The sequence below is a fragment of the Callorhinus ursinus genome, unplaced genomic scaffold (assembly GCF_003265705.2).
Source record: "Callorhinus ursinus isolate GAN/ISIS: 27379988/994484 unplaced genomic scaffold, GSC_fseal_2.0 scaffold39, whole genome shotgun sequence".
NCBI classification, from domain to species: domain Eukaryota; kingdom Metazoa; phylum Chordata; class Mammalia; order Carnivora; family Otariidae; genus Callorhinus; species Callorhinus ursinus.
The window spans coordinates 6,718,666-6,743,115 of record NW_027397101.1 but is presented as its reverse complement, the minus strand read 5'-3'; the positions used below and the strand labels follow the sequence as shown (position 1 = coordinate 6,743,115).

At 41.0% G+C, this 24,450-nt stretch overlaps 1 protein-coding gene, 1 non-coding gene and 1 pseudogene across 4 annotated transcripts in view; 1 reads left to right on the top strand and 2 right to left on the bottom strand.

Moving 5' to 3' along the window:
- Positions 1-10,297, bottom strand: part of HABP4 (hyaluronan binding protein 4) — a 42,909-nt gene extending 32,612 nt beyond the window's left edge. For all 3 annotated transcript variants that reach the window (XM_025851695.2, XM_073880726.1, XM_073880725.1), the window contains exons 1-2: positions 9,830-10,297; positions 4,967-5,129 (exon numbers count right to left, since the gene is read on the bottom strand). In XM_025851695.2, coding sequence (XP_025707480.1) covers positions 4,967-5,129; positions 9,830-10,184 — 518 coding nt within the window. In that variant the 5' untranslated portion in view covers positions 10,185-10,297. The remainder of the gene's footprint in view (positions 1-4,966; positions 5,130-9,829) is intronic.
- A 2,212-nt stretch (positions 10,298-12,509) lies between these two features.
- LOC112808540 (ATP synthase F(0) complex subunit j, mitochondrial pseudogene) lies at positions 12,510-12,761 on the top strand (annotated as a pseudogene).
- A 7,471-nt stretch (positions 12,762-20,232) lies between these two features.
- Positions 20,233-20,339, bottom strand: LOC112808590 (U6 spliceosomal RNA). The gene has a single exon (XR_003204397.1). It is a non-coding gene; the product is annotated as a U6 spliceosomal RNA (small nuclear RNA).
- Positions 20,340-24,450: the final 4,111 nt, after the last annotated feature.

Sequence of the window (24,450 nt, the reverse complement as noted above, 5' to 3'; positions counted from 1 at the left end):
TACTGTTATGACTGAAAACGTTACAATAAAAAGCTACTATATGATAGTGGGTAAAAAGATACAAAACTCACTATTCTCTTATTCAAAAAGGTTAAAAAAAATACAGAATCACCAATCATTAACTTTATGCAAGGCTCTTACAAGAAACATCATCCTAAATAAATTCTCTAGGTTGGCTTTTCTGCCTCCCATCTCCTCCACCCCGACCAAAACAAAATTTGTATTCTTTTTTTTTTTTTTTACCTTAGAGAGAGAGAAAAAGAATGTGCGCACGTGGCACGGAAGGGCAGAGGGAAAGGGAGAGAATCTTAAGCAGACTCCCCACTGAGCGTGGAACCCACGCAGGACTTGATCTCACCACCCTGAGATCATGACCTGAGCCGAAATCAAGAGTCAGCTGCTTAATGGCCTGAGGCACCCAGGCATCCCAAAACAAAATTTTTAAATAGAAATTGTCATAAAATTGATTCCATGTTGATAAATATCTGAAGCAGAGTTCTAAAACAATGACAAAATTAAAGTAACAATAAGTTCTTAACAAGGGAGTTGGACAGGGCCATAAAAGAAAAAAAATGTACTTAAATATTGAGAGGAAATGAAATACCAAAACATACATGGAAAATAATGCCAACAGTCAAAATCAGGTCTAAATTTACATGAAATCTACATCAGATACCAATAAAATACAAAGTCCTTTAAAATATAATAGTGATTGAAACTGACCCTAAAATAGCCCTGTGTGTTCTGGTTTATTTTAATCCCTTGAACCATTTTTTTCTTTACTCCACAGATTACCCACACCCCTACCCCCAATTATATTCTCAATCACTTCTTTATAATCCCTTGATTATAAAATATATCCTCTTTGTGCTTGTGTTGGCAGCACATATACTAAGAGGTGGAACAATAAAACATATCCTTTTTTTTTTTTTTTTTTACAGGTTAGTGAGCATTGAGAAATCCTGTACTCTATTTAGGAAGCTTGATTTGTGTTGTACTCACAAGCAAAAGCAAGGAAAATAACATTTCAGCCAAGCACCGTGCTTTACATCCCTGTAATCCACTCTCTGACAACAATCCTCATAAGCAGATACAAGCACCTGTTTTACAGGTAAAAGGAATGAAGTTCATGGAGGGGAAAGTGAGGGGTTAGTGTTTACTGGGTACAGAGTTTCACTCTGGAAAGATAAAAATGTTCTGGAGAAAGATGCTGGTGATGGTGGTACAACAGTGTGAATGTATTTAATGCCCTGCACTGCCATACATTTATAAGTGGTTAAAATGGTAAATGTTATGCTATATATATTTTATCCCAATTTTTTTAAATGCTTCCTTATGAGAAGAAAAAAACAAAACAAAACAAAAACATCTGAGTAAGTGATTCTTTCAGAACCGGAACAGACTTTGAATGACCAGCAGTAAACTTCAGGAAGAGCCAAAGAGTCAAAATAATCCAGACAGAAGCAGACTAATTTCCTAATAGCCTATGTTCAAAGAGTTCACTTAAGTTCATTATTTGGAGCCTAAAGAAAAATTCCTCCGGCATTAAAAACAGTAGTGGGCCCCCCCCCACCGCCCCACCATATGCAAGCTACCTGGCTGATCTCTGCACCTGAGCCACATGGACAGCTACTCCCAGCACCATTTCTGACACTGCTTCCATGTGAAAATATGTGTTCTGCCTTAGTGGAATAAAAATCCACATGAGCCGGCTGTGACCAGAGTACCCATCACTGCAACTCTGGGTCTTTGTTTCCCCATTCCTAAACATGGAGAGGACTGAATTAGATATACTCTGTTAGATTATCATGACTCTAGGGGCATCTTTGTGGCTCAGTCGATTAAGCATCCGACTCTTGACTTCAGCTCAGGTCATGATCTCAGGGTTGTGAATTGAGCCTGTGTCTGAGACTCTACGGTGGGCATGGAGCCTGCTTAAGATCCTTAAGGATCTGCTTAAGATCCTCTTTCTCCCTCTCCCTCTGCCCCATCCTCTGTGCGTGCATGCTCTCTCTCTTAAAAAAAAAAAAAAAAAAAAAAAAAAAAGATTATCAGGATTCTATAATTCTGTCCAATAAACATGTATAGGTATCATAGAAAACACATATCATGATTTTTCACTATCAGATAAGCGAAGAAGAAAGTCCAATTTATTATATTCAAACCTGGAGAAAGAGCTATGAGAAATGCTCTTATAGATTGTTAGTGATAGAGTAAATGGGCAGGTTACTAGGATAGTGATTGGGTCACTATGTATCAAAAGATCCCCCCTTACCCTAATTTGTTTTCACACTCTATGTACCCACCCAAACTTGCACTAAAGCACAAACTGGGTCCTAGGATACACGACACCCAGTTGAGGATCACTGCTTTATGGTTCCCACTTCTAGAACTCCCATCTAGGAAAGGTCCAACCCTAAGGGAATGATTACATTGTACTGCATCCAAACAACACATCATAATAGAACCATAAAAAATGTTTACCAAACATTGTTAAGGAGATGGAAAACACTTCTGCCATATCAAGTGGAAATGAAAGCATATGAAGGACTCAGTGCATATGTATTATCATCTTAATATTTAAGTGTATCTATGTATAAGAAAAAAAAGAAAAAATTAGGCCAGTGTTAAGTATTAGGTGGTAAGATAAGTAGTTTTAATTTTCCTTATAATTGCATGCATTTTCTAATGGTCAAATTGCCTTACGGATCTTTATTAATAGGAGAGTACTTTTTAAGAAATTAAGGAAAATAACTTTTCTGATAGTACATGACTTATCAAAAATAATTTCAAATTTCCTTGAAGGTAAAAATTACCTACATATACCTAATGTAATACATGAGAAGGACATGAGATATCACTTCTGTGGTATTCCTGCCAAAGTGCATGATATCATTCCATGAAGAAACATCAGACAAACTCAAATTCTGGGCTGTCCTACAAAATAACTGGCCCACACTCTTCCAAAATGTCAAAGTCATAAAAGATAAAGGAAGACTAAGGAGCTGTTCTACATTAAAGACAACTAAGTGCAATGCACATTCCTGGACTGCATCCTGAACCAGGCATTTTTTTTTCTTTTGCTAAAAGGGCATTATTAGGACAACTGGTGAAATGTGAGTACTCTGTAGATTACACGATTTAGAGGATTAGATAACAGAATTGTATCAGTGTTAATGAGTTGGATAACTGTACCATGTTTTTAGGAAATACATTTAAAGTATTTAGGGATAAAGAGATATTTCTGTACCTTACTCTTAAATGTCAAAGAAAAAAGGTGTGTGTGTGTGCGTGTGTGTAAAGGAAGGGAAGGAGGGAGGTATGTTAACACTTGGGGAATCTGGGTGGGGATATATAGGAATTCTTTGTCTAAGTCTTGCAACTTTCTATAAATCTGAAATTATTTTTAAAGAAAAAAGAAAAATCCCTCCATAATCCCATATCCCACCCTACCCCACCCTTATATACATGTATGATTTCACTTAATAGGCATTGTTTTGTGTTAACATATACTCACCCTTTTTAAGGACTCATTTTGCTACTTAAAAAAGCTGGAAACATGAGTTTGTGCTTTTGAGCTATAATTTCCTTATCTCCACAGAATAAATCCCTGAAGTGAGAAAAGAAAATACACATATGCTTCCCCAAATAAAGAGCTCTGATCCAGAAGGCTTTTTGTAAGCAAGCAGACTATGGCCATTACACAGCAAAATTGAAGTAATCACCAAAAATAGCAGAATTAAGCCTTTCTCTTCCCTCACCCTCCAACAGAGCGGCAGATACAGCATCTTGATGTTCTGACCATATAACTTCTAGGGAACACATCTGTTGAAGTCACCGCCTGCCTCTGCCCTCCCAGACTGAGCTACTCTGCTGGACTTCTGCACTTTTGGGGAGGGTGGGGGTGGTTAATGAACATGGTTTTACAAAGCCATGTCATTTGGTTAACTTGTAGCCAGGATCCTAAGTGGAACTGGTAGTCAAGAAGTTGAAAGACTTTGGGAATAATGGCTCCCTTGACATGAAACTACTGACAGCTGATAGTGTCAACACACACTGTTCTAGTCTCCTTCAGCCTTTTCTACCTATTTTCCTTTAAATGTGATTCACAAGTTGTTTGTTTAATCTAAACTCAGTGTTGTGCAGGTTGAATTATTAAACAAAAACTTGAGGCAGCAGGCACCTGTTATGCTGGTACCAAGCAGGAGACCCCAAGAACTGCTCTCCATGCACAGGTAGCCCACCCACTGCCCCATCACTCAGGAGTGGTGTCCAGCCACACCAGCCTGAGACCACCTTCCAGTTCAGAGCACTTTCTAGAGGAAGGTATGGGAGCCAGAAATTGGCGTCACACACTGTATCAGTTCTTCTTAAAATGTCATCATGAAAGCCAATTGGCCTAACCATGGAAGCAGGAACTTGTTTAAATTTGTTAGTAGTCTAATGGACTCTGAGAAACAAACTGAGGGTTCTGGAGGGGAGGGGGTGGGGGAATGGGTTAGCCTGGTGATGGGTATTAAAGAGGGCACATTCTGCATGGAGCACTGGGTGTTATGTGCAAACAATGAATCATGGAACACTACACCAAAAACTAATGATGTAATGTATGGTGATTAACATAATAATAATAATAAATAAATAAATAAATTTGTTAGTAGTCTAAATTAGTTAATTTTGACTTAATGTTAAGTCAAAAATCATAATTATATCCCAAGCCTAAACTGCAAAAGAAAATTTAACCAGTTTAACAGACTCCTGTCTAGTTTTTTATGGGAGTGCTTTGTGCAGTTATACCAATAAATAATTCATTTTTCACCATATAATCATTTCCCTCCTGTGTCACCTAAAGTAACCGCCAACTTCAATTGGCAAAATATTCCCAGGACTGGCACCATGAAAAGGTAGCAGTTCTCTTAAAACCCTCTGGCTCCCCCCCACCCTCCTGGCCGAGGTCTTCAGTACATACTTTTCATCTGTGAACTTCTCAGGTGTAAAGTCCGCCTGTCTCTCAGTCTCATAGGGTCGATACTCCCTGTAGGATCTGCGCTCTGCTCGGTCAAGTGTCACCTCCGTCCCCCGGCTGTCATTCCATCCCTGTTGCTCCCCTCTTCTGGGAGCTCGCCTCTGGCCTGCCAGGGACAAATCAGAAGGGACAGCTGGGACACCAGGTCCATGACAGCATGTTTACAGAGAGTTTTAAATTCCACTTTTCTGGAAGTCAAAGTCATAGGAAAATCTGGGAAGTTCAGAAACATTCAGAGAAGAAAAAAGTTGTGGATACTGCCAGGGCCCAGAGTCAACTACAATTGACCCTCGAGCAACACAGGTTTGAAGTGCATGGCCCCACGCAGACCTGGATTTTTTTAGATACAGTACAGTGGTGTCAATGTATTGTCTTCTCTAGCTTATCTGCTGTTAAGAATACAATACATAATACATACACAAAATACACACTAACTGACTGTTGTTGGTAAGGCTTCCAGTGAACAGTAGGCTATTAGTAGTTAAGTTTTTGGGAAGTCAAAAGTTGTATGTGGATTTTTACCTGCTCGGGAGGTTGGTGCCCCTAATCCCCACCAAGTTGGTTGAGTCAACTGTACTTCCTAATAAAACTTTTAAGATACTTATGTTCTCTTTCTCTTTTGTCCTAGGAAATGTAAACTATACCAACTAACTTATAATGACAGGTATCTCACAGAGTGTGACAGCTCTGGATAGACACATTTGCTAAACTAACTACTTGTGACAAAAGCAACTTTATTAAAACATGGTAGTTATGCTCCATACAGAAAAATTAAAGGATAAACACTCTGTATTTCAGATTGCACTTTAGATAAACTATGGTTTATGATTGGCTACTAAGGTTTTCATTTCTAAATAGTCGTACTGTTTACCTTTTTTTGCTTGAAAACAGATTTTCCTGCTCTCATGCTCTTTGTTGGGTTTTATGCATTTATGATCATACTTCTCAATATGAGCCCAAGCTGCTATCTGCCAACTCATACAAGGACCAGTCGGCACTCGAAGGGACATCTCTCATTTGCAGAGAGACCAGCACTCAGCCATGGCCACTAACAGGCTTCAATCTCTCCCTCTCTCTCTCACTTTACTCCTCTCTAGTTTTGATGCTTTAAAAATTCTTAGATTCCATGTCTGAAGGCAGCTAATACTTGGTAAATACACTGTGAAGAAATCTGTCGCCTCTTAAATCATCTCCCAAAAATGTATTTATTTTTCTTTATATGCATTTAAAAGGTCTCCATCTCAAACAGGATGTGCTATTTTTATTATAGTAGCTTCGATTTTCCTTGGTATAGCTTACCCTTCACATTGGTTGTATGGCTATAAAAATATTAAATGTATTTGAGTGAATGGATATTTTTTAAATTCCTAGATTCCTCTCTTCCTTAGACAACACATGACTCTTAAGGAATATATGTTTATACATATTTTTGTTTTCCTACTGAATACTTCCTATCTGAACTTTTTACTGGGCACATGTAAATATTAACACAGTTCCAATACCTTACTGATTCCATTTTAAAACAAAAATCAAGTCTGTGACACCACTAACATAAAATTGCACAATTTATTACTTGTTAGTTACCATAAACTATTTTTTTCAAATGTGAACAGTTACATAATAAATCTAAGTTCAATCTTAAATTAATGTCCCATAGCCTAGAGATGCTTAAATCCAGTTTGCATCCTGTACTGATGCCACAATCTAGCTTATGACATGTTTGGGACATGGGAAAGATGTTGTCATAGATAGATTTTCTCTTGCAGAAACAAAAAAAGAGACTGACACTTGTCCCAGAAGTATGCAATGCCAAATCTGAGGGCATGTATATTACTAATAGAGATCCAATTTGAAATGTTAGGTAGAAAATGTTATTATGAAAGTTAATTATAACAAGTTGAAAACTACAACAGACTATGAAATCAGCTAATATGCCAACAGCAACAATACTTTTCAGTACTTTTCCCTCAATGTAAAAAGTTATTTTAATGCAGCTTCAAATTTCCTATTTATAACCTATTTTTAAAAATCTTAATATTTCCACTCAACTACAGAATTATTTAGGAGCTATCGCACCTTTTTGCTTCCTCAAGGTTATTTTTTTAAAATTGTATCAATTAAATTTGGAATTCACCATTCAAAACTTAAAATGACATTTACTGCATACTTTGTATTAAAACGTCTTCCAAAGTTTTGGTGTACAAATTAAAAACCATTAAATACAACTGGCTACTTATCAGAATTATAAATACACTGCAAACATTTCATTCTCTCCCCAAAACCCAAACAAAGATAAAAGGGGTCCAGTTTTTTCCCCACAATTTAGTGCTAAGAGATCAAGACTGCAACTGAACCTAGTTTGTTTCTGTGCTGGGTCAGCAGCTCCAAGCAGATAATGCAAACACTGAATTTCTCTAGCCCTTTCCAATAAAAGCCTGGCACATGCTGTCTGATCACTGATCTAAACCCAAGCCCGTATGAAGGGACCGAATACAATAAAATTTACAGCGAGATTTCCTACAAAATAAAGTTGAGCTTTGACTCAAAGACAATAGTTCTGAAAGGTTAGGAAAAGCGAAGCTGAAATAGCCTCTATGGATTTCAAGAGTGAATTTCTCAAACAAGGCTCATCCAAGGATCTATATATGTTGTTAAATAGTGAAGGGCATTAAAAACCTGTTTCTATGGGAAAATCTTATGATTTCCACAACCACACCCAAAACTGTTTCCAATAAATGTCAAACATGTTTTGACTTTGATTCTTGTCCACACTGAGCATTCACTTATAATATTCTAAATTAAAAATTTTGAATGTTAGAAAAGTACAGTCCATATCAATTAGGGCTACAAAACCTTTATTAGAGAGTAGCTCTCTATAAATTTAGTACAGTAACTACATGAATGGAAATTAATGAGTTGTTTGCTCCTGAAATAACACGTCTGAAAAAGAACTGACAAATGACAAAATTGCCATTTTAACTAAAAAATTCACAAAAGATCTTTAATATAGATCTAGATGTAAAAGCCAGATCATCTGGATCATGAACAATTGACAGAAAAAATGTTATAAACCCACTAGTTACAATGCTAAGTGAAAGCAGGTTGTAACTCAGTTTATATACCATTTAAATTTAGGAAAAAAGAAATAGCTTTGTATGTACATAAATGCAAGGTGTTAACAAGTAAGAAAAATAGGAGATTTTTACTTTATACATTTTGGAATTGTTCAAAACTCTAATAATAAAAATGCATGATTTTTAATATTAAAAAGGTTAAAAAGCAATATATTAACAGATAGCACTGAATGCAGTTTCATACTATTCTAAAAGATACATTATTTTCATTTGTTAAAAAGTAAAAGGAGAGGAAAAGCTTAGCCTTCCTCAGTTCTTTCATTATTATATTTATCTAAATAGATATATGAGAAAAACGAGAACATAACACAAAATTTACAATATATCTCGTCTCATTCACCGTTTAAATAGGCTCATAAACGTACTGGCCTACCAGCATGGGGTTTTCAGATATCCAGTAGCATTTAAAATAATTTTTCAACATCTTTATTACAGTAACTTTTCTCATTCTCTAGTGATACTGTTGGACTGAAGTTTTCACAGATAAAGGTAAACACTACCTAGCTGCACCAAAGTCACTTAAATCAGAAGTTGTAATCTCAGGGCTGGGAAGCACAGTTGTAATCAAGGAACAAGCCAGTAAAGCCGAGTTGAATACAGTGGCTCGAGTGATCGAACGACACATCTTAATCTTAACACTCTTTTAAAACAAACCCTAGGACCACTGCCTTATTTTAGGAAAACACTGGAAACACAGGTGGAGTCTTGCAGACTATGAACTGATGCAGTTCAGGTGATAAACGACTCTTAAGCACCCTCCCTGTCTAGATGCGGACAGGGGTATCTCGCTAAGCAGGGTGTGGGGAACTTTGAATATTCTTGTTGAAAAGGTTAAAGGTTAAAAACGCTTTTCTTAAAGCAGCCTGAGTTAATGACAAGTTACACATCCCAACGACACTACATGCTGTATTGAAAAATGATGCGAGCTGGCTGCTGGAAGCCACCGTAAGGGGATGGGGTGTACGGTGATGGGGTGAAGTTACAGAGCCTGGAAAGAGCCGGGGACCCCGCGTCCGCCCCCGCCGCATTCTGCTCGCGGCCCAGACGTCACAGCCCGCCCCCGCGGTCACCCAGGCCTTCACTCCATCACAGAGGCCTGAGCCCCTCACCCCCGCCATTCTTCACACACCCTGGGCTCTCGCCACCACTCCCCGCGGCCGGGTGCGCCCTCCTTCCTCACTCTCCTCCCACCACGCTTCTCTTTTTCCTCCCGACCCGAATCCTGCAGCGGTCGGGCTGGAGGATGGAGCCGGTCCCTGCTAGCTCTAGATTTGAGCTCCCCGGGGTAGCGACCCCAGTTATCCCCGCCACACACACCACCCCAGCAGTATACCTCAACTTTGCCCAACTTGTAAAGGCTCAGTTCCAAGATTGCGAGACCCTTACTCCACGCCCGCACTCCCCCCACCCCCACAAGGGGCTGGGAAAGGCCAGAAGGGGCGTGACACCCCCCTCCCGTCCTCTTTTTCTACCTTCCTCGGCCACAAGGCTTAACCCAAGCCTTCCCAGAGGCCCCTTCCGTTTCTGGATCTGGACCCCCTGACCCCAGTCTCGCAGTGGGGGGGGATCGAGAGGAGGCCGAGGAGGGGTGACCTCCGTGACCCCATTCTCCTTCCCCTCCTGCCCACCGCGCCCACCGGGGGTGCCCAGGTGCCGGGCTGGGCACGCGTACCGGGTGGCAGCTGGCCGCCCCCGGGGCTGTCCGGCTGCTGCGCGCCGGGGGCCGGGAGGCTCTTGCGCTCCTTCTGGGACTCCCTCCGGCCGCCGCCCGCGCCAGGTCTGTGGCCCGAGGCCCCGGCCGGACTCCGGCCGCCGCGGTTGCCGGCCCCGGCAGCCACCGCCTCGTCGCGCCTCTTGCGCTGCAGCTGCTGCTGGCGCCGGTGCTCGGCCTCGCGCAGGATGTCGAACGGGTCCGACTCGTCGTCCAGCAGCTGGTGGAAGCGGTTGGCCACGACGCAGCCGAAACTCTCTTGCATCGCGGCACCTGCGGCGGCCGCGGCCACGGGACTCCCCAGAGCGCCCTTCATGCCCCGCGGCCACTGCGGGCCCGCCGCTAGCAGCCCACGCGAGCGAGTCTCAGCAAAGCCGGCGGCGAGGACCCATCCCGCCCGCCGCTACCTCCCTCCCTGCCCTGCCCTGCCCGATCCAGTCCCGCCCGGCGCCCGCCCCCGCGCCACCGCCCCCGCTGCCCGCCCAGGCGCCGCCCGACAGCCAATCAGCGCACGCAGACACGCCCCCTTTCCAAGCCGGCATCCCTGGAAGCCCAATCAACGGCGGGCTGCTGTCACGTCACGCGACCTCTATGCCCCTCCCCCCGACTCAGCAGAAAGGGGCGGGGCACAAGGGGCGGAGCTACTGGGAGGAGCAACGAGTCTTGTAGTCAGTCCAGGCAGCTCGGCTGTGCGGGTGGGTTACGGCCATTATTTGTGTTCTTTCTGGGACTGGGTCTGTATTCATTATGGGCCACTCTTCTTTGAAGTTTATATATTCATCTAGCCATTCAACTACGTATTGAACACTTATGTGCCAGGCATTATGTCGTCAGAGATACTAGCTCCGTGTTTTCGTGGATCTTAGTCTATAGACAGAAAACCGCCCTAAACGAAAGGCACAGACTTTTTTACGCGCCCGAAGCAAAGGGACCTGACCTAATTAGGAGACCTGGAAAGGCTTTCCCTCGGAAGTGACGGTTAAACTGAGATACGAGGGATGACAGGGGCAGGAGCAACCGCAAGTACAGATGTCTTGAAGTGGGATGGAGCACAACCCATTGAAATTCAAAGGAAACCATTGTAACTGAATTGCAAAGAGCTGGGGGAGACCCTCACTTTGGTCTTTATCCTAGGAGCAGTGGGAAGCAAATTTTAAGCCTAAGCATGTATTTAAAAAGACCAGAAGGCCACTCTAGCTGAAATGTGAAGGACTAGGTTGAAGGCAGGTCAGAATGGATGCAACGAGACCAACCAAAAGATTGTTGCCGAGCTCCAGGGAAGAGTTGATGCATGTGACTTGAATTAGAATGGCGGCAGTGGAGGTGAAAAGACTAGTAGATTCAAGAGCTATTTTGGAGGTTATCATAAAAGGACTTGGTGATGCACTAGATAGGGGTGTTGAGGAAAAAGAAGAGGGTATGATGACTCCTATATTTCTGGCTTCTACAGCTGGAATGGTGGTGCATTCCAAAGAAATAGAGCACTGGAAGAGACCATTTTGATCAGAATCATGAATTCAGTTTTGGACATGTTGAGGTTTTGTTTCATTTGTTTGTTTTGTTTTCAATTGAGGTCTGGAGCTCAGAGAGCTCTGAACTGGACAATCCTCCAGGAAGTTGTGCTGGCACCTGGCTCCCTATCCCATAGCCCTTCCTTTTCCTCTTACATTTTCCCAGAACCTGTATTTTGTTAGGGCATCAGGTGGCTGTACAGCCCAGGGGAAGCTGGGTCCCCTTCCAGCCTCAAACTTGATTAATCTTAAATCATGCACTGTAATTCCATACTCTTGCCAATGACTGGTGTAGGAATAGGCTCTTGGTGCAGATCTTCTCTGAGGGAAGTATTCTGGAGGACTCCTGAGAACATTTTTCTTATATCTAAAAACAGGTTGAGAAGGGATCTACCGTTCCCCACCTCTATTCTTTGCTCCTTGTTATGTGAACAGGACATAACGCCTAGAGTTGCTGTCCCTTATTGTGACTATGAGAATGGCAGAGCAGAAGGATGAAGAAAACCTAATTCCTTGGTTATCCCACTGGGGAAACTCCCAACTCAGACTTATTATGTAAGATGATAAATAACATTATTGTTTAATCTACTCTTGGTTGTATTTGTCTGTTGATTCAAAAGCATCCTGTTAGAGCATCTTGCTCAGGTGTGTGATCACCAGCTTTTGTTTTCCTTTAATAGCAAATGGAAAAGGAACTCTTTACCTTGACTGCTGCCAGGTTTGTGTTTTACTCACTTATTCAATTTTCTGTCATTCCCAAGGAGGACAGGGTTGATGCCTGTCTTTCACTGCATTCTTATTCATTGCAATTTATATTCCCAGTGCTTAGCATTCTAGGTAGTTGTATGGTAGGTCCTCAGTAAGTATTTGTTGAATGACTGAAGAGTTTAAGATTTTAAGATATTTAAGATATTTAAGCAGAGGTTTATGATCAAAAGCTTATTCTGTTTACCCAAAAGAATTGAGAGTAGGTGTTCAAACAAAAACTTGTACATGAATGTCCAGAGCAGTACTACTCACAATAGCCAAAAGGTGGAAACAACCCAAATGCACAATAGTGCACTCGGTGAACTTTCGGAGTCATTGGCCCTACGGGTTGGGGCGGCCTGAGCCAGGGGTCCTGTGCCAACATGCTTCAAAGCCTTGTTAAAGATGTTTGGGTCCCCATGAAGCCCTACTATACCCAGGTTTACCAGGAGATTTGGGTAGGAATGGGGTTGATGGGTTTCATTGTTTATAAAATCAGGAGTGCTGTTAAAAGAAGTAAAGCTTTGAAAGCTTCAAGTCCTGCACCTGCTCATGGTCATCAGAAACCAGCTTTACATGGGAATACACATCAATGGAATGTCAGTTTGGCTGTAAATTTCAGTAAGCTCTGTTAAATGGGAACATGGAGCATCGGGTACACTTGTAGACATGTTTCCTTTGTGGCATGAGTAAATGTACCTGTGATGTGCAAAAAAAAAAAAAAATGTCTACAATAGTACACTTGTAGACATGTTGTTTCCTTTGTGGCATGAGTAATGTACCTGTGATGTGCAAAAAAAAAAATGCCTACAATAGTAAATTTTATGTGTATCTTACCACACACAGAAAAAAAGCATATATTTTGGAGTTAGACCAAATTTGAATCCTGGCTCTGCCACTAATTCATTTTGTGACCTTAGAAATGTTCTTTATTTCTATGTCTCAGTTTTCTCATCTGTAAAATGGAAAAAAATAATGATACCTACTTCAGGGGATTATTGTGAAAACTGGGTCAGATAACGCATAGGAGGTGTTCAGTACCATGCTTGGCACAAAGTAAGTGGTCAGCAAAAGTCCTTATCAACATTATTAGTATCATCATCATTTTGAATCAGACTTAAGACTAGGTAGACTCATAATGAGACCTCATCATTATGAGGTGGATGAAATTTCCAAAGATTCTTCATGCAACATCACCACATGCACCAGAGACCATATATGAGAAGCACTGCTTCAAGCCAGAGTTGTCTCTGGTATCTTTAAGCTGTCCATCACCAAGCAACAACACCAAAGAACCATTATCACATGAGAGAGGGCCTGTCATCTTCCTACTGGACATCTGGAGACAGCCCACACCCCCACTTCCTTTCCAACATAGCCAATCACAGCAGGTTCTTAAGGTATGCCCTGTGAGCACTGCATCCTAATTTCCAAATCATAACTGCCTAAAACAGTGGTAAGTCAACCAATCCTGGGTGCTTCAAGTTTAGGAACACCTTTAGAACCACTGAAATAGAGATGAGTAGCCTCTAGCTGGCATTTAGCTGGCCATGGGTTTCCTTTGGGGCTATTGATTACCATAGAATTTACTGATGGTAACTTATTAAGCAGCCTCACATTTTTTTCTATTTTTCTGCGGGAGATTACATCCTTAAATGCATTCCTGAAGTACAACTCTACCACATTAGCATGAGTTATTTGTAACGTTGTGTTTAATGTGGTCAATTTAATAGACTGATATTTTTAATAATCCAAGATATAAAAACCATCTTTAGTAATTATAATACCAAACAGAAAACACACAACACACACACACACACACACACACACACACACACACACACAGAGATAACTTAGAAAATAAAGCATACCAAAAAAGCAGTGGGGAGTGGATGCTGAATAACACCACCAGCATTTCCATAACAGTCATTTATCGGCACCAGTGGAAATGCAGTAAAATTTAACTACTTACAAAATGTTAATTACCTTGAGTTACTTAATATACAAATCCCATTAGGAATAGTAAAATACAATACACTAAAATCTTCCAGATTGACTTGAAATTCACAGAAAGATCAGAATTTAAAAACATGTAGCTGTATTACTGTTAGATATATGCAGGGAGCAATGCTTAAGCGATCCAGGCACAGGGACCAGTCAAGCTGTAAGGGGTTTGAGTTTTTGTGAATCACCAATGAGTTGCATTCTATATATTCTGTTTTGCCACTGGATTACTGCTACCCGTTTGCCTACATTTTCTTCTCTATAAAATTAGGATGATTATAATCAGTCCTATGTTCCTCATATGGTTGATGGGAAATAAAACCAAAGAAGTAAATTGAAAAGGGTAAAAAATTATATTATTTTACAATTGTTTCTACTTGCTTATATATGTAAGAACAAAAATATTTTTCTTAACTCTAAGGGGATCTTATATTTTTCATGTCAGTTGAGTCAGTTGTGATAAGATCAATAAAGTTATAGTTCCTGATCTAGTTGTTACAAGATTGGTAAGTGAATTTAAATTCAGTTTCCCACAGGAAATGAATAAAGCAAGTATGTAGTCTCAAAGTTAGGGGTTGTAGAACCAGAAACCAATAATAATCAGGATGCGACAAGAGAATATTTTGCAAGCCAAAGTCCATTCATAATGACCAGATACACAATATTTAAATCCAGAAAGGACCTTACCCAACCTACTAATATTTGTAGTCTTGGTAACATTGAGGTTCTCTCCAGCTTTTTTTCTTATGGCAAGATGTTACTGGCTAGCACAGTTGTTTGTATCCTCAGACCACTGGGCTAATGGAATAGAATTTTATTCTAAGTTCCTACCATTAAAATCTTGATCTTGGTTGAAACTTTAATCAAAGCTAAATAAAATAATTCAGAATTCAGACCTTTTTAGTTCCACATTTATTCAGGAATCCCAGAATTGAATCGCTGGCCTCTCTTTGGTCATTTGTACAACTTTGAGCCAGTTGCTGTAGTAAAGGGCATTTAATTCTCTCATCGGCCTGGCCTGGGTCACAAGGCCAAGCTGGAGTCTGATTGTAGTCAGCCCCCCTGAACGCTGGGACAGAGTGAAGGGAGGTGGTTCTCCGAGGAAAATACAGTTTCCAATACTTGCATATAGGAGTAGATGCCGGCAGGAAACACACAGAATCCCCCACCAGTGATGACTGGCATGAACATGTTATTTCTATGCCTCTTGTAACATTGGACTCTTGTGCCCCGCATTATAATTCTTTCTTCTTATATCTCCTCTGTAAGGCCAGAAATTATATCTATCTCGTTTCTGTATCCTTCTTTCCCTTCTTTCTGGCCCCTTCTTCAGTGCCTGGAGAGGTGCCCTTCATTCAGGAAATATTTGTTGTGTGAATGAATTTCTTGTTTGTATGCATGCGCTCCTGACAAATAATTTTGCATGTGTTAAAAATAAAAATGCAACAAATTAATTAATATGTGAAAATTAATTAATACGTGCTACATGATCAAATGTATGTGATACTGTTTCTGAAAGATTTATTATTCTACACATTCACTAATAATCATAGCCAAATTTTATATAATGCTTTCTAGGTGCTAGTCATCATCCTAATGCTGTTCATTTAATCCTTCCAACAATCTGAAGAGGTAGATGCTTCTACTGTCTCCATCTTATAGTAAGAGAAGTGCCTCAGTAAGTGGGACACGAGTTGGGACATGAACGCAGGCAGTCTGCCACTTTTAACCATTATGCTTTCCCACTAGGTAGTGAGCTAAAAGCTGAGGTATAAGCAGGACATGGTGTCTCTTCTTAAAAAGCTATATGAACAGAGGGCAGATATTATGCATACATAATCCCTAAAGAGGAGCTGAGTGGAAGTCCACAATTATATCACCAATAGAAATTATATGGGGGAGGCACTCATGGGAGAAATGGTTTACTTAGGACCCCCCAATATCATTTTGTGGGGTGAAAGCTGTATTGTGTCCATGCTAAGGTTGAGTTGACTAAGATGTAGAAATAGGGCTGCTTTTCTTCTTAGATTATATTTCAAAAACATATTAAAAATAAGCTAATACTTCCCTCTCTAAGGATGGTCTATGGACCATCACCTGCACATCTTGTTAGAAAATCAGGAACTTGTTAGAAATGCACAATCTCAGGCCTACCTCAGAGCTACTGAATCAGAATCTGCACTTTACAACACCCTAAAAGATGTCTGTGCACAGTAAAATTTGAGAAGCACTGAGCTAAAGCAAAAATACAAAGCCAGCAACTGGATCTGTCAGTATCATCTGACGGAAACCTGGTTGTCCTTTGTCCCTGACATAGTTTAGCCTTATCTAGCAGCTGGTATGTTTGGGGTGCTCAACCTGGTATAGTAGCTTACAATGAAAAAGAGCCTACCCCCCAAGGAAGTACAGAGATCCTGCACCAACAGGGGCTCAGACCACCTCTTCCACTGAAAAGTCCCTAGCCATATAAACTTTGATGAATTTAACACCAAAACACAAGGTTAAGGGGAATGAATTGGGAAAGTTTCCAAAAAGGAGGGAATTTTAGACCAGGTTTGATGAACGATTGACCTTCTGATTAATTAGAATTTCTGTGTAGAATCACAGAATATGGGGTTAAACCAATAGGGAGGGGCTAGGCCTTAAATTACATCATAAGCCATGGTAAGGAGTTTGTACTTTACCTTTTAAAACCAAGGGTGTCACCCAGTGCAATGTTGTGATTTATAAGAAATATCTATTTGGTCATTCAGATGACCAAAATACATTTCTCATATATACTGGGTCTTTGTTCACAATTCCTGGCTCACGGATGCCCAGACCCTCAGAATTTGGTAGCAAGGTTGGTTGCCAATGGAGGCAACCAGGTGATTAGAGGGTTGGAAGTTGCAGTCCCACCCCCTGACCTCTGGGAGGGCAGGGGAGCTGGAAGGTGAATCAATCACCAATGGCCATGATTTAATCAATCGTTAGAAGCCTCCATAAAAACCCGAAAGGATGGAATTCAGAGAGCCTCCAAGTTGATGAACACATGGAGATTTGGGGAGACTGGTGTGCCTAAAGAGGGCATGGAAGCTCTGTGTCCTTTGCCTATAGCTTGCCCTATACATCTCTAACACCTGGCTGTTCCTGACTTATATTCTTTTATAATAAACCAGGAATCTCGTAACATGTTTCCCTGAGTTCTGTGAGCCGTTCTAGCAAATTAATTGAACTTGAGGAGGGGGATCATAGGACACCTCTGATTTATAGCCAGTCAGTCAAAAGCATAGGTAACAACCAGCATTTGTGACTGGCATCTGGAGCAGAAAGCAGTCTTATAGAAGTGAACCCTTAACCTGTGCAATCTGATGCTATCTTGGGGTAGGTAGTGTCAGAACGGAGTTGAATTCTCACTCTGTTGGTGTCTGGAGAATTACTAGATGCTGTATGGGACTCCGCCTACCCACAACGCACACAATGGAATTGGTGCCAGAACCAGAATATCACCTGGGTTTTTTGAGGGTTGGAAGGAATTAATATTATTGCTCTGGGTGAAATTATACACACACATGGGAAGAAAGTAAAACTAAGAACAGTACAAAGACAGTAAAACTCATGCAATCTCATTACCTGGAAATAACCACTGACAGTTTCTGACACCCTTCCAGTCTTCTTCATGCATATATACGCATATAATTTTACTTTTTTCACTCAGCAGTGACATAGACACAGTTAATACATCTACATCATCATTTTAATGGCCACAATATATTCTGTTGTGTGCTAATGCTTTATATAACAGTTTGAGCCCAATCAAAAAACAGGAACACACAGCAATTTAAATGGGAGACTAAACATAGAGAATTAAGCTGCGATAGGAGGATAACTATAAAGATAGAAAATACAAAAGAATGAGACCTTGCCATTTGCAAAAACATAGATGGACCTAGAGGCATTATGCTAAATGAAATAAGTCAGAGAAAGACAAATACCATATGATTTGACTTATACGTGGAATCTAAAAAAAACAAAAGCAAAAACAAATGAACAAACAAACAAAAAAAGCAGAAACAGACCTGTAATACAGAGAATAAACTGATGGTTGCCAGAGGGGAGGAGTGGGGAAAGGGGGGAAATGGGCGAAGGGAATGAAAGGTACAGCCTTCCTGTCATGGAATGAATAAGTCACAGGGATAAAAGGCACAGCCTAGGGAATAGAGTCAATGGCACTGTAATAGTGTTGTATGGTGACAGATGGCGGCTGCATTGCGGTGAGCCTAGCAGAATATATAGACTTGTTGAGTCACTGTTATACACCAGAAACTAATGTAGTATTTTCACTTATACTTCAATAAAAAAGGAAGATAGAAAAGGAATTCTAAAAAGGGTACTTTAGGGGGAGCCTGCGTGGCTCAGTCAGTTAAGCATCTGCTCAGGTCATGATCCCAGGGTCGTGGGATTGAGCCCAGCAGTGGGCTCCCTGCTCAGCGGGGAGTCTGCTTCTCCCTCTCCCTCTGCCCCCCCCACACATGCTCTCTCTCTCTCTCTCTCTCTCTCTCTCTCAAATATATAAATAAAATCAAAGAGGGAGCTACTATTGTTTCCTTTCCATAGGTGAAGAAACTAAGGAACAGGGAAGGCAAATAAGTTGCTCAAGATCACCTACAGTATAATGTCAAAATAGACGAAGATATATGTGGTAACCAATAATTCCTACATCTCAGCAGTTTAATACAACAAAGGTTTATTTCTCACTCACACTGCAAGCCCACTAAGGGCAAGGGCAGAACACTTGCTTTTCATAGTTATTTAGGGCCCAGGCTCATGAAGCCTCCATCTCAGCCTGTGTTTCTGTGGTGCCTGAGGTGGGGAAAGGATATGTGATGAATCTCTCATTGACTTCCTCTTTTAATTTTTAATTTTAATTCCAGTTAGTTAACATACAGTGTTATATTTGTTTCAGGAGTACAATGTAGTGATTCAACAATTGCTTATGGCACCCTGTGCTTATCATGACATGTGCACTCCTAAATCCCCATCACCTATTTAACCCATCTCCTCCACCTCTTCCCCTCTGGTATCCATCAGATTGTTCTCTACTGTTAAGAGTCTGTTTCTTGGGGCGCCTGGGTGGCTCAGTCATTAAGCGTCTGCCTTCGGCTCAGGCCATGGTCCCAGGGTCCTGGGATCGAGCCCCGCATCGGGCTCCCTGCTCCGCGGGAAGCTTGCTTCTGCCTCTCCCACTCCCCCTGCTTGTGTTCCTTCTCTCGCTGTGTCTCTCTCTGTCAAATAAATAAGTAAAATCTTTAAAAAACAAAAAACAGTCTGTTTTTTGCTTTCACTGGCTCTCTTATTTTTTTCCCTTTGCTTGTTTGTTTTGTTTTTTTAAACTCCACATATGAGTGAAATCATATGGTGTTTGCCTTTCTCTGACTGACTTATTTTGCTTAGCATTATACCTTCCAGTTCCATCCATGTCATTGCAAATGGCAAGATTTTATTCTTTTTTATGGCTGAATAGTATTCCATCGTGTGTGTGTGTGTGTGTGTGTGTCTGTGTGTCTGTGTGCGTGTGTGTGTGTGTGTGTATATATATATATATATATATCTATCTCACATTTTATTTATCCATTCGTCAATTGATGGACACTTGGGCTGCTTCCATTCCTTGGCTATTGTAAATAATGCTGTTATAAACGTAGGTGTGTGTGTATCCCTTCCAATTAGTGTTCTTGTATTCTTTAGGTAAATACACAGTAACAATTGCTGGATTGTAAGGTAATTCTATTTTTAACTTTTTGAGGAACCTCCATACTGTTTTCTAGAGTGGCTGCACCAGTTTGCATTCCCATCCACAGTGCACTAGGGTTCCTTTTTCTCCACATCCTTGCCAACACTTGTTGCTTCTTGTGTTATTGATTTTAGCCATTCTGACAGATGTGAGGTGATATCTCATTGTAGTTTTGATTTGCATTTCCCTGATGATAAGTGATGTTGAGCATCTTTTCTTGTGTTTGTTGGTCATCTGGATGTCTTTTTTGGAGAAATGTCTGTTCATGTCCTCTGCCCATTTTTAAATTGGATTATTTGGTTTTTGGGTGTTGAGTTTTATAAATTCTCAAAAATATGGAATTCTTCACGAATTTGCATGGCATCCTTGTGCAGGAGCCATGCTAATTTTCTCTGTATTGTTCTAATTTTGGTGTACATGCTGCTAAGGCAAGCACAATCTCTCTTTGGCTTCTAAAGCTTCTGCTTACTCATCACTTCTATTTACATTTCTTCAACTAAGGCAAGTTATCAGACCATACCTATCTTCAAAAGGGTTAAGGAAGCACAATCCCATGTACTCAGGAGAGGAGAATGAGAATATTTATAAATTAGCATCATGGCAACCACATGGGGCAGGCCAGCCCAGGCAAACTAAAACCTATACTCTCAATGTGTATTCCAAAATACAGGTAGGTGGTGCGTGCTGAGGAATTAACTTTACCCAAAGGAGGGTCTGGCTTTTCTTTCAGCTAGTGGAAGTGCTCTTTAGGCCCCTGGAATATCCTGTCTTGATCAAACCCCAGATTTCCTCTTCACTTTTTTCCACCATCTCCTCTACCTTTTCACATGCTCCTAAGGTCCTGTGTTCCCCCAAACACCACAGGCTCCTTCATGCCTCAGCAAGCTCACATACACTATTTCCGCTGCCTCACCTGCCCTACCTGAGCTTCCCAGGGAGACCATTCGTCATTGAAGATTTAGCTTGAAATCTCCTTTCCATCAAAGTCATTTTTTTACCTGCCAGAAAGTATTGGTCATTCCTTTTTCTGTGTTTGCATAATACTTTTTCCCAGCATGTGTTATAGACTTTCTATTTGGTTATGTAACAAGAGCAAACACACCTAACAATGATGCAGGATGAGAAGGTGCTATAATTGGTCTCTAAAGATGGATCTCAATGCACTACAATTCCATGCTACTCATGTACTTGTGCAGTCCTCTCCTTCATTGATTTTGGACTGGCCGTGACTCTGTTAACTAATAGAATGAAGTGGAGATGATGCTGTGCCAATTCTGTGCTCAGCCTTTAGAAGGAATGGCAGTTCCATTTCCTTCTGGAACCTAGCTGCCGTGAACCTGCTGTGAGGAAGCCCAAGCTGCCATGTGGAAAGCCCAAATAGAGAGGAGAAGCCCAACACTATTTGGGGGAAGGAGAAAGACTCAGCTATTCCTGCATCACTGGCCAGCTTCCAGATGACTATAACCTCCCCTGCCATGTGGTGCAACTGCCTGAGAAACACCAAGAGACCAGCAGAATTGCCTAGTTGAGTTAGGTCAACCCACAGAATCATAAGGTAATAATATGGCTGCTGTTTGAAGTCATGAGTTTTGGGTTTGGAAGTCAGGGACACAAAACATTAAATATTCTGGTTATTTCCCTAGCATAAAGCCTATATATGAGGAAGGCAAACAAACATTCTGAGCAAGAAGTTTGGTTTCTGTAACACAAAGGGCAGTTCAGCTCTTCAAATGCCTAGCTAAAAGTGCATCTCTTCTGATTGTTTTCCCTGGTCAACTAAATTTTTCAAAAGCCCTGTGCTATGTAGCTTTAGTCCTTTAGGTAAAAATTCAATTTATTAAAAAAAAAAAGACAAAAACAATGTCTATGTGGGGAATATATGAAGGTAAAAATAAATGAAGAAATAAAATGTTCAGTATTTTTTTAGAAGATTTTATTCATTTATTTGAGAGAGAGAGTGAGCAAGAGAGACTGAGCAAGAAGGAGAGAGAGAGAGAGAGAGAGAGAGAGCATGAACACAAGCAGGGGGAGGGGCAGAGGGAGAGGGAGAGGGAGAAGCAGGCTCCCCACAGAGCAGAGAGCCCGATGCGACGCTCGATCACAGGACCCTGAGATCATGACCTGAGCCGAGGGCAGACACTTAACTGAGCCACCCAGGCGCCCCTCAGTATTTTCTTTTTTAAAAAGTTTGGTAATGGGGCACCTGGGTGGCTCAGTCAGTTAGGCATCTGACTCTTGATTTTGGCTCAGGTCGTGATCTCAGGGTTGTGGGATTGGACCCCACAGTGGGCTCCTCACTGGGCGTGGAGCCTGCTTGGGATTCTCTCTCACCCTCTCTCTCTGCCCCTTGCCAGCTCGTACTCTCTCTCTCTCTCTCTAAAAAAATGAAAACTTAAAAAATATATATTTGATATTATTTAGGCAACAGAGGCAAAGTAGTTTTTACTATTTATTAGAAATGTTATTTTAAATAAAAGCAATCATGTAAATCCAAGATACCAGTCACCAATCTTGGGAGAAAGTGTAGCTTTGGTGGCTCTCTATGGATCATTTGAGGATGAAGGAGTTCCTCTTCTACACTTTTAAGAATGACAGAGAGAATTTTCTCTCCTGCCCCAGGGCCTTTCTACCTGTTATTCCCTCTGCTTGGAGGGAATATGGCTCACTTCCTACATTCTTTTATGTCCCGCTCAGATGTCTCTTTATCAGAAAGACCTTCCCCGGCCAGCCCATTTAAAGCTCCATTTCTTCCTCCGTAGCATTGCCCATAGTGTATATTCATTTGTTTGTTGTCTGTCTCCCTCCACTAGAGTGTGAGCTCTGAGAATACAGACTCTCTTTTGTTCACTTCTGTATCCTCAGTGCTGAAAAAAGGGATTGGCATGTACTTGGCACTCAATAAATATGTGTTGAATGAATGGGGGTGGAATGTCTAAAAACTCTACTTGCAGCTAAATAGGAATGCTAAGCAATACAGTGTACTTGGTTCTTTTGCTTAGCATCACAGATAATTTCACCATTATAGTAAGTTTTTTAAAGTGGCTGGGTTTCCTAAGTCATTATATATTATATAATTATCCTCTTAAGGCCGAGTGAGCATTTGAAAGTGCAATCTCTAAATTGTTTTGCCTATATAACATCTCTGTTATTGACACTATCATTTAGCAAACATTGTGATGGGGCATGCCATTAAAACGTGTCTTAGAGAAATCAGGCTGCAATCAGCACCATACATAGCATAAAAGAAGAGTGGACTTAGTGCTGGTTCCAACTCATCCCATGACAGCCAGATGGCCTTAGGAAAGCCACTTAATCTCTTTGAGATTTTTCTCTTCATCTGTGAAATGCAGATACCCTGCCAAGTCTACCTACCTTGGTATTGTGAGGGCCAAATAAGAAAATATTTGAACACCTGAAAAGCATCATGGAAACATAAGGTGTTATAACTATGCCAAAGTAATAATCAATCATCAACTTTTTTTTTTTTTAAGTAGGCTCCATGGCCAGTGCAAAGTCTGATACAGAGCTTGAACTCATGACCCTGAGATCAAGACCTGAGCTGAAATCAAGAGTCAGATGCTTAACTGACTGAGCCACCCAGGCGTCCCTTAGTTATCAACTTTTAAGCACCTGGTATAACTGGAGGACTGTGCTAGCACTGTAGGAGAAGTCTGTATCTGAGCTCACAGAAAGGCTTTCTGTTTAGTTGGAGGGATGGCGGACAGCATGCACCTTAAAAATTTGCTCATCTAACTAATAATGCAATCATCTCCAAAATATGTCTCAGATACAAATGTAATTTTTAAAATAGTTGGCTGATTCAAACTCTATCTTGACATGTTAATTTATATCAAAGGAGACTAATTGAGCCATAGACCCCTTATCAGTTAGAGGGTGTGTGTGTGTGTGTGTGTGTGTGTGTGTGTGTGTGTGTCCTTTGGGCTTTATTCTTCTGTTCGTATTGCTTTTTTAAAATGATATAAGTAATAGGGGTGCCTGGGTGGCTCAGTCAGTTGAGTGGCTGACTCAACTTCAGCTCAGGTCATGATCTCAGGGTCCTGGGATCAAGCCCCGCATCAGGCTCCATGCTCAGCTGGGAGTCTGCTTGAGGATTCTCTCTCTCTCCCTCTTCCTCTGCTCCTCCTCCTGGTCATGCTCTCTTTCTCTGAAATAAATAAATAAAATTCTTTAAAAAATTATATAAGTAGTACATGAATATTTCCACTGGAGAAGAAATGTAATATAGAAGTGCACCAAGAAGAAAAAAGTCTCCTTTCATTCCTTCACCCACCATATTGGGTTTCTTTTGTTTATTTATTTATTTAAAAATATTTTATTTATTTGAGAGAGAGAGAGCTTGAATGGGGGGGGCAGAGGGAGAGAATTTCAAGCAAACTCTGTGCTGAGTGCAGAGCCCAATGCGGGCTCAATCCCATGACCCTTAGATCATGACCAGAGCTGAAATCAAAAGTCAGATGCTTAACTGACTGAGCCACCCAGGCGCCCCATACTGGGTTTCTTTTAAAACACACTTTAGGCGCTCCTGG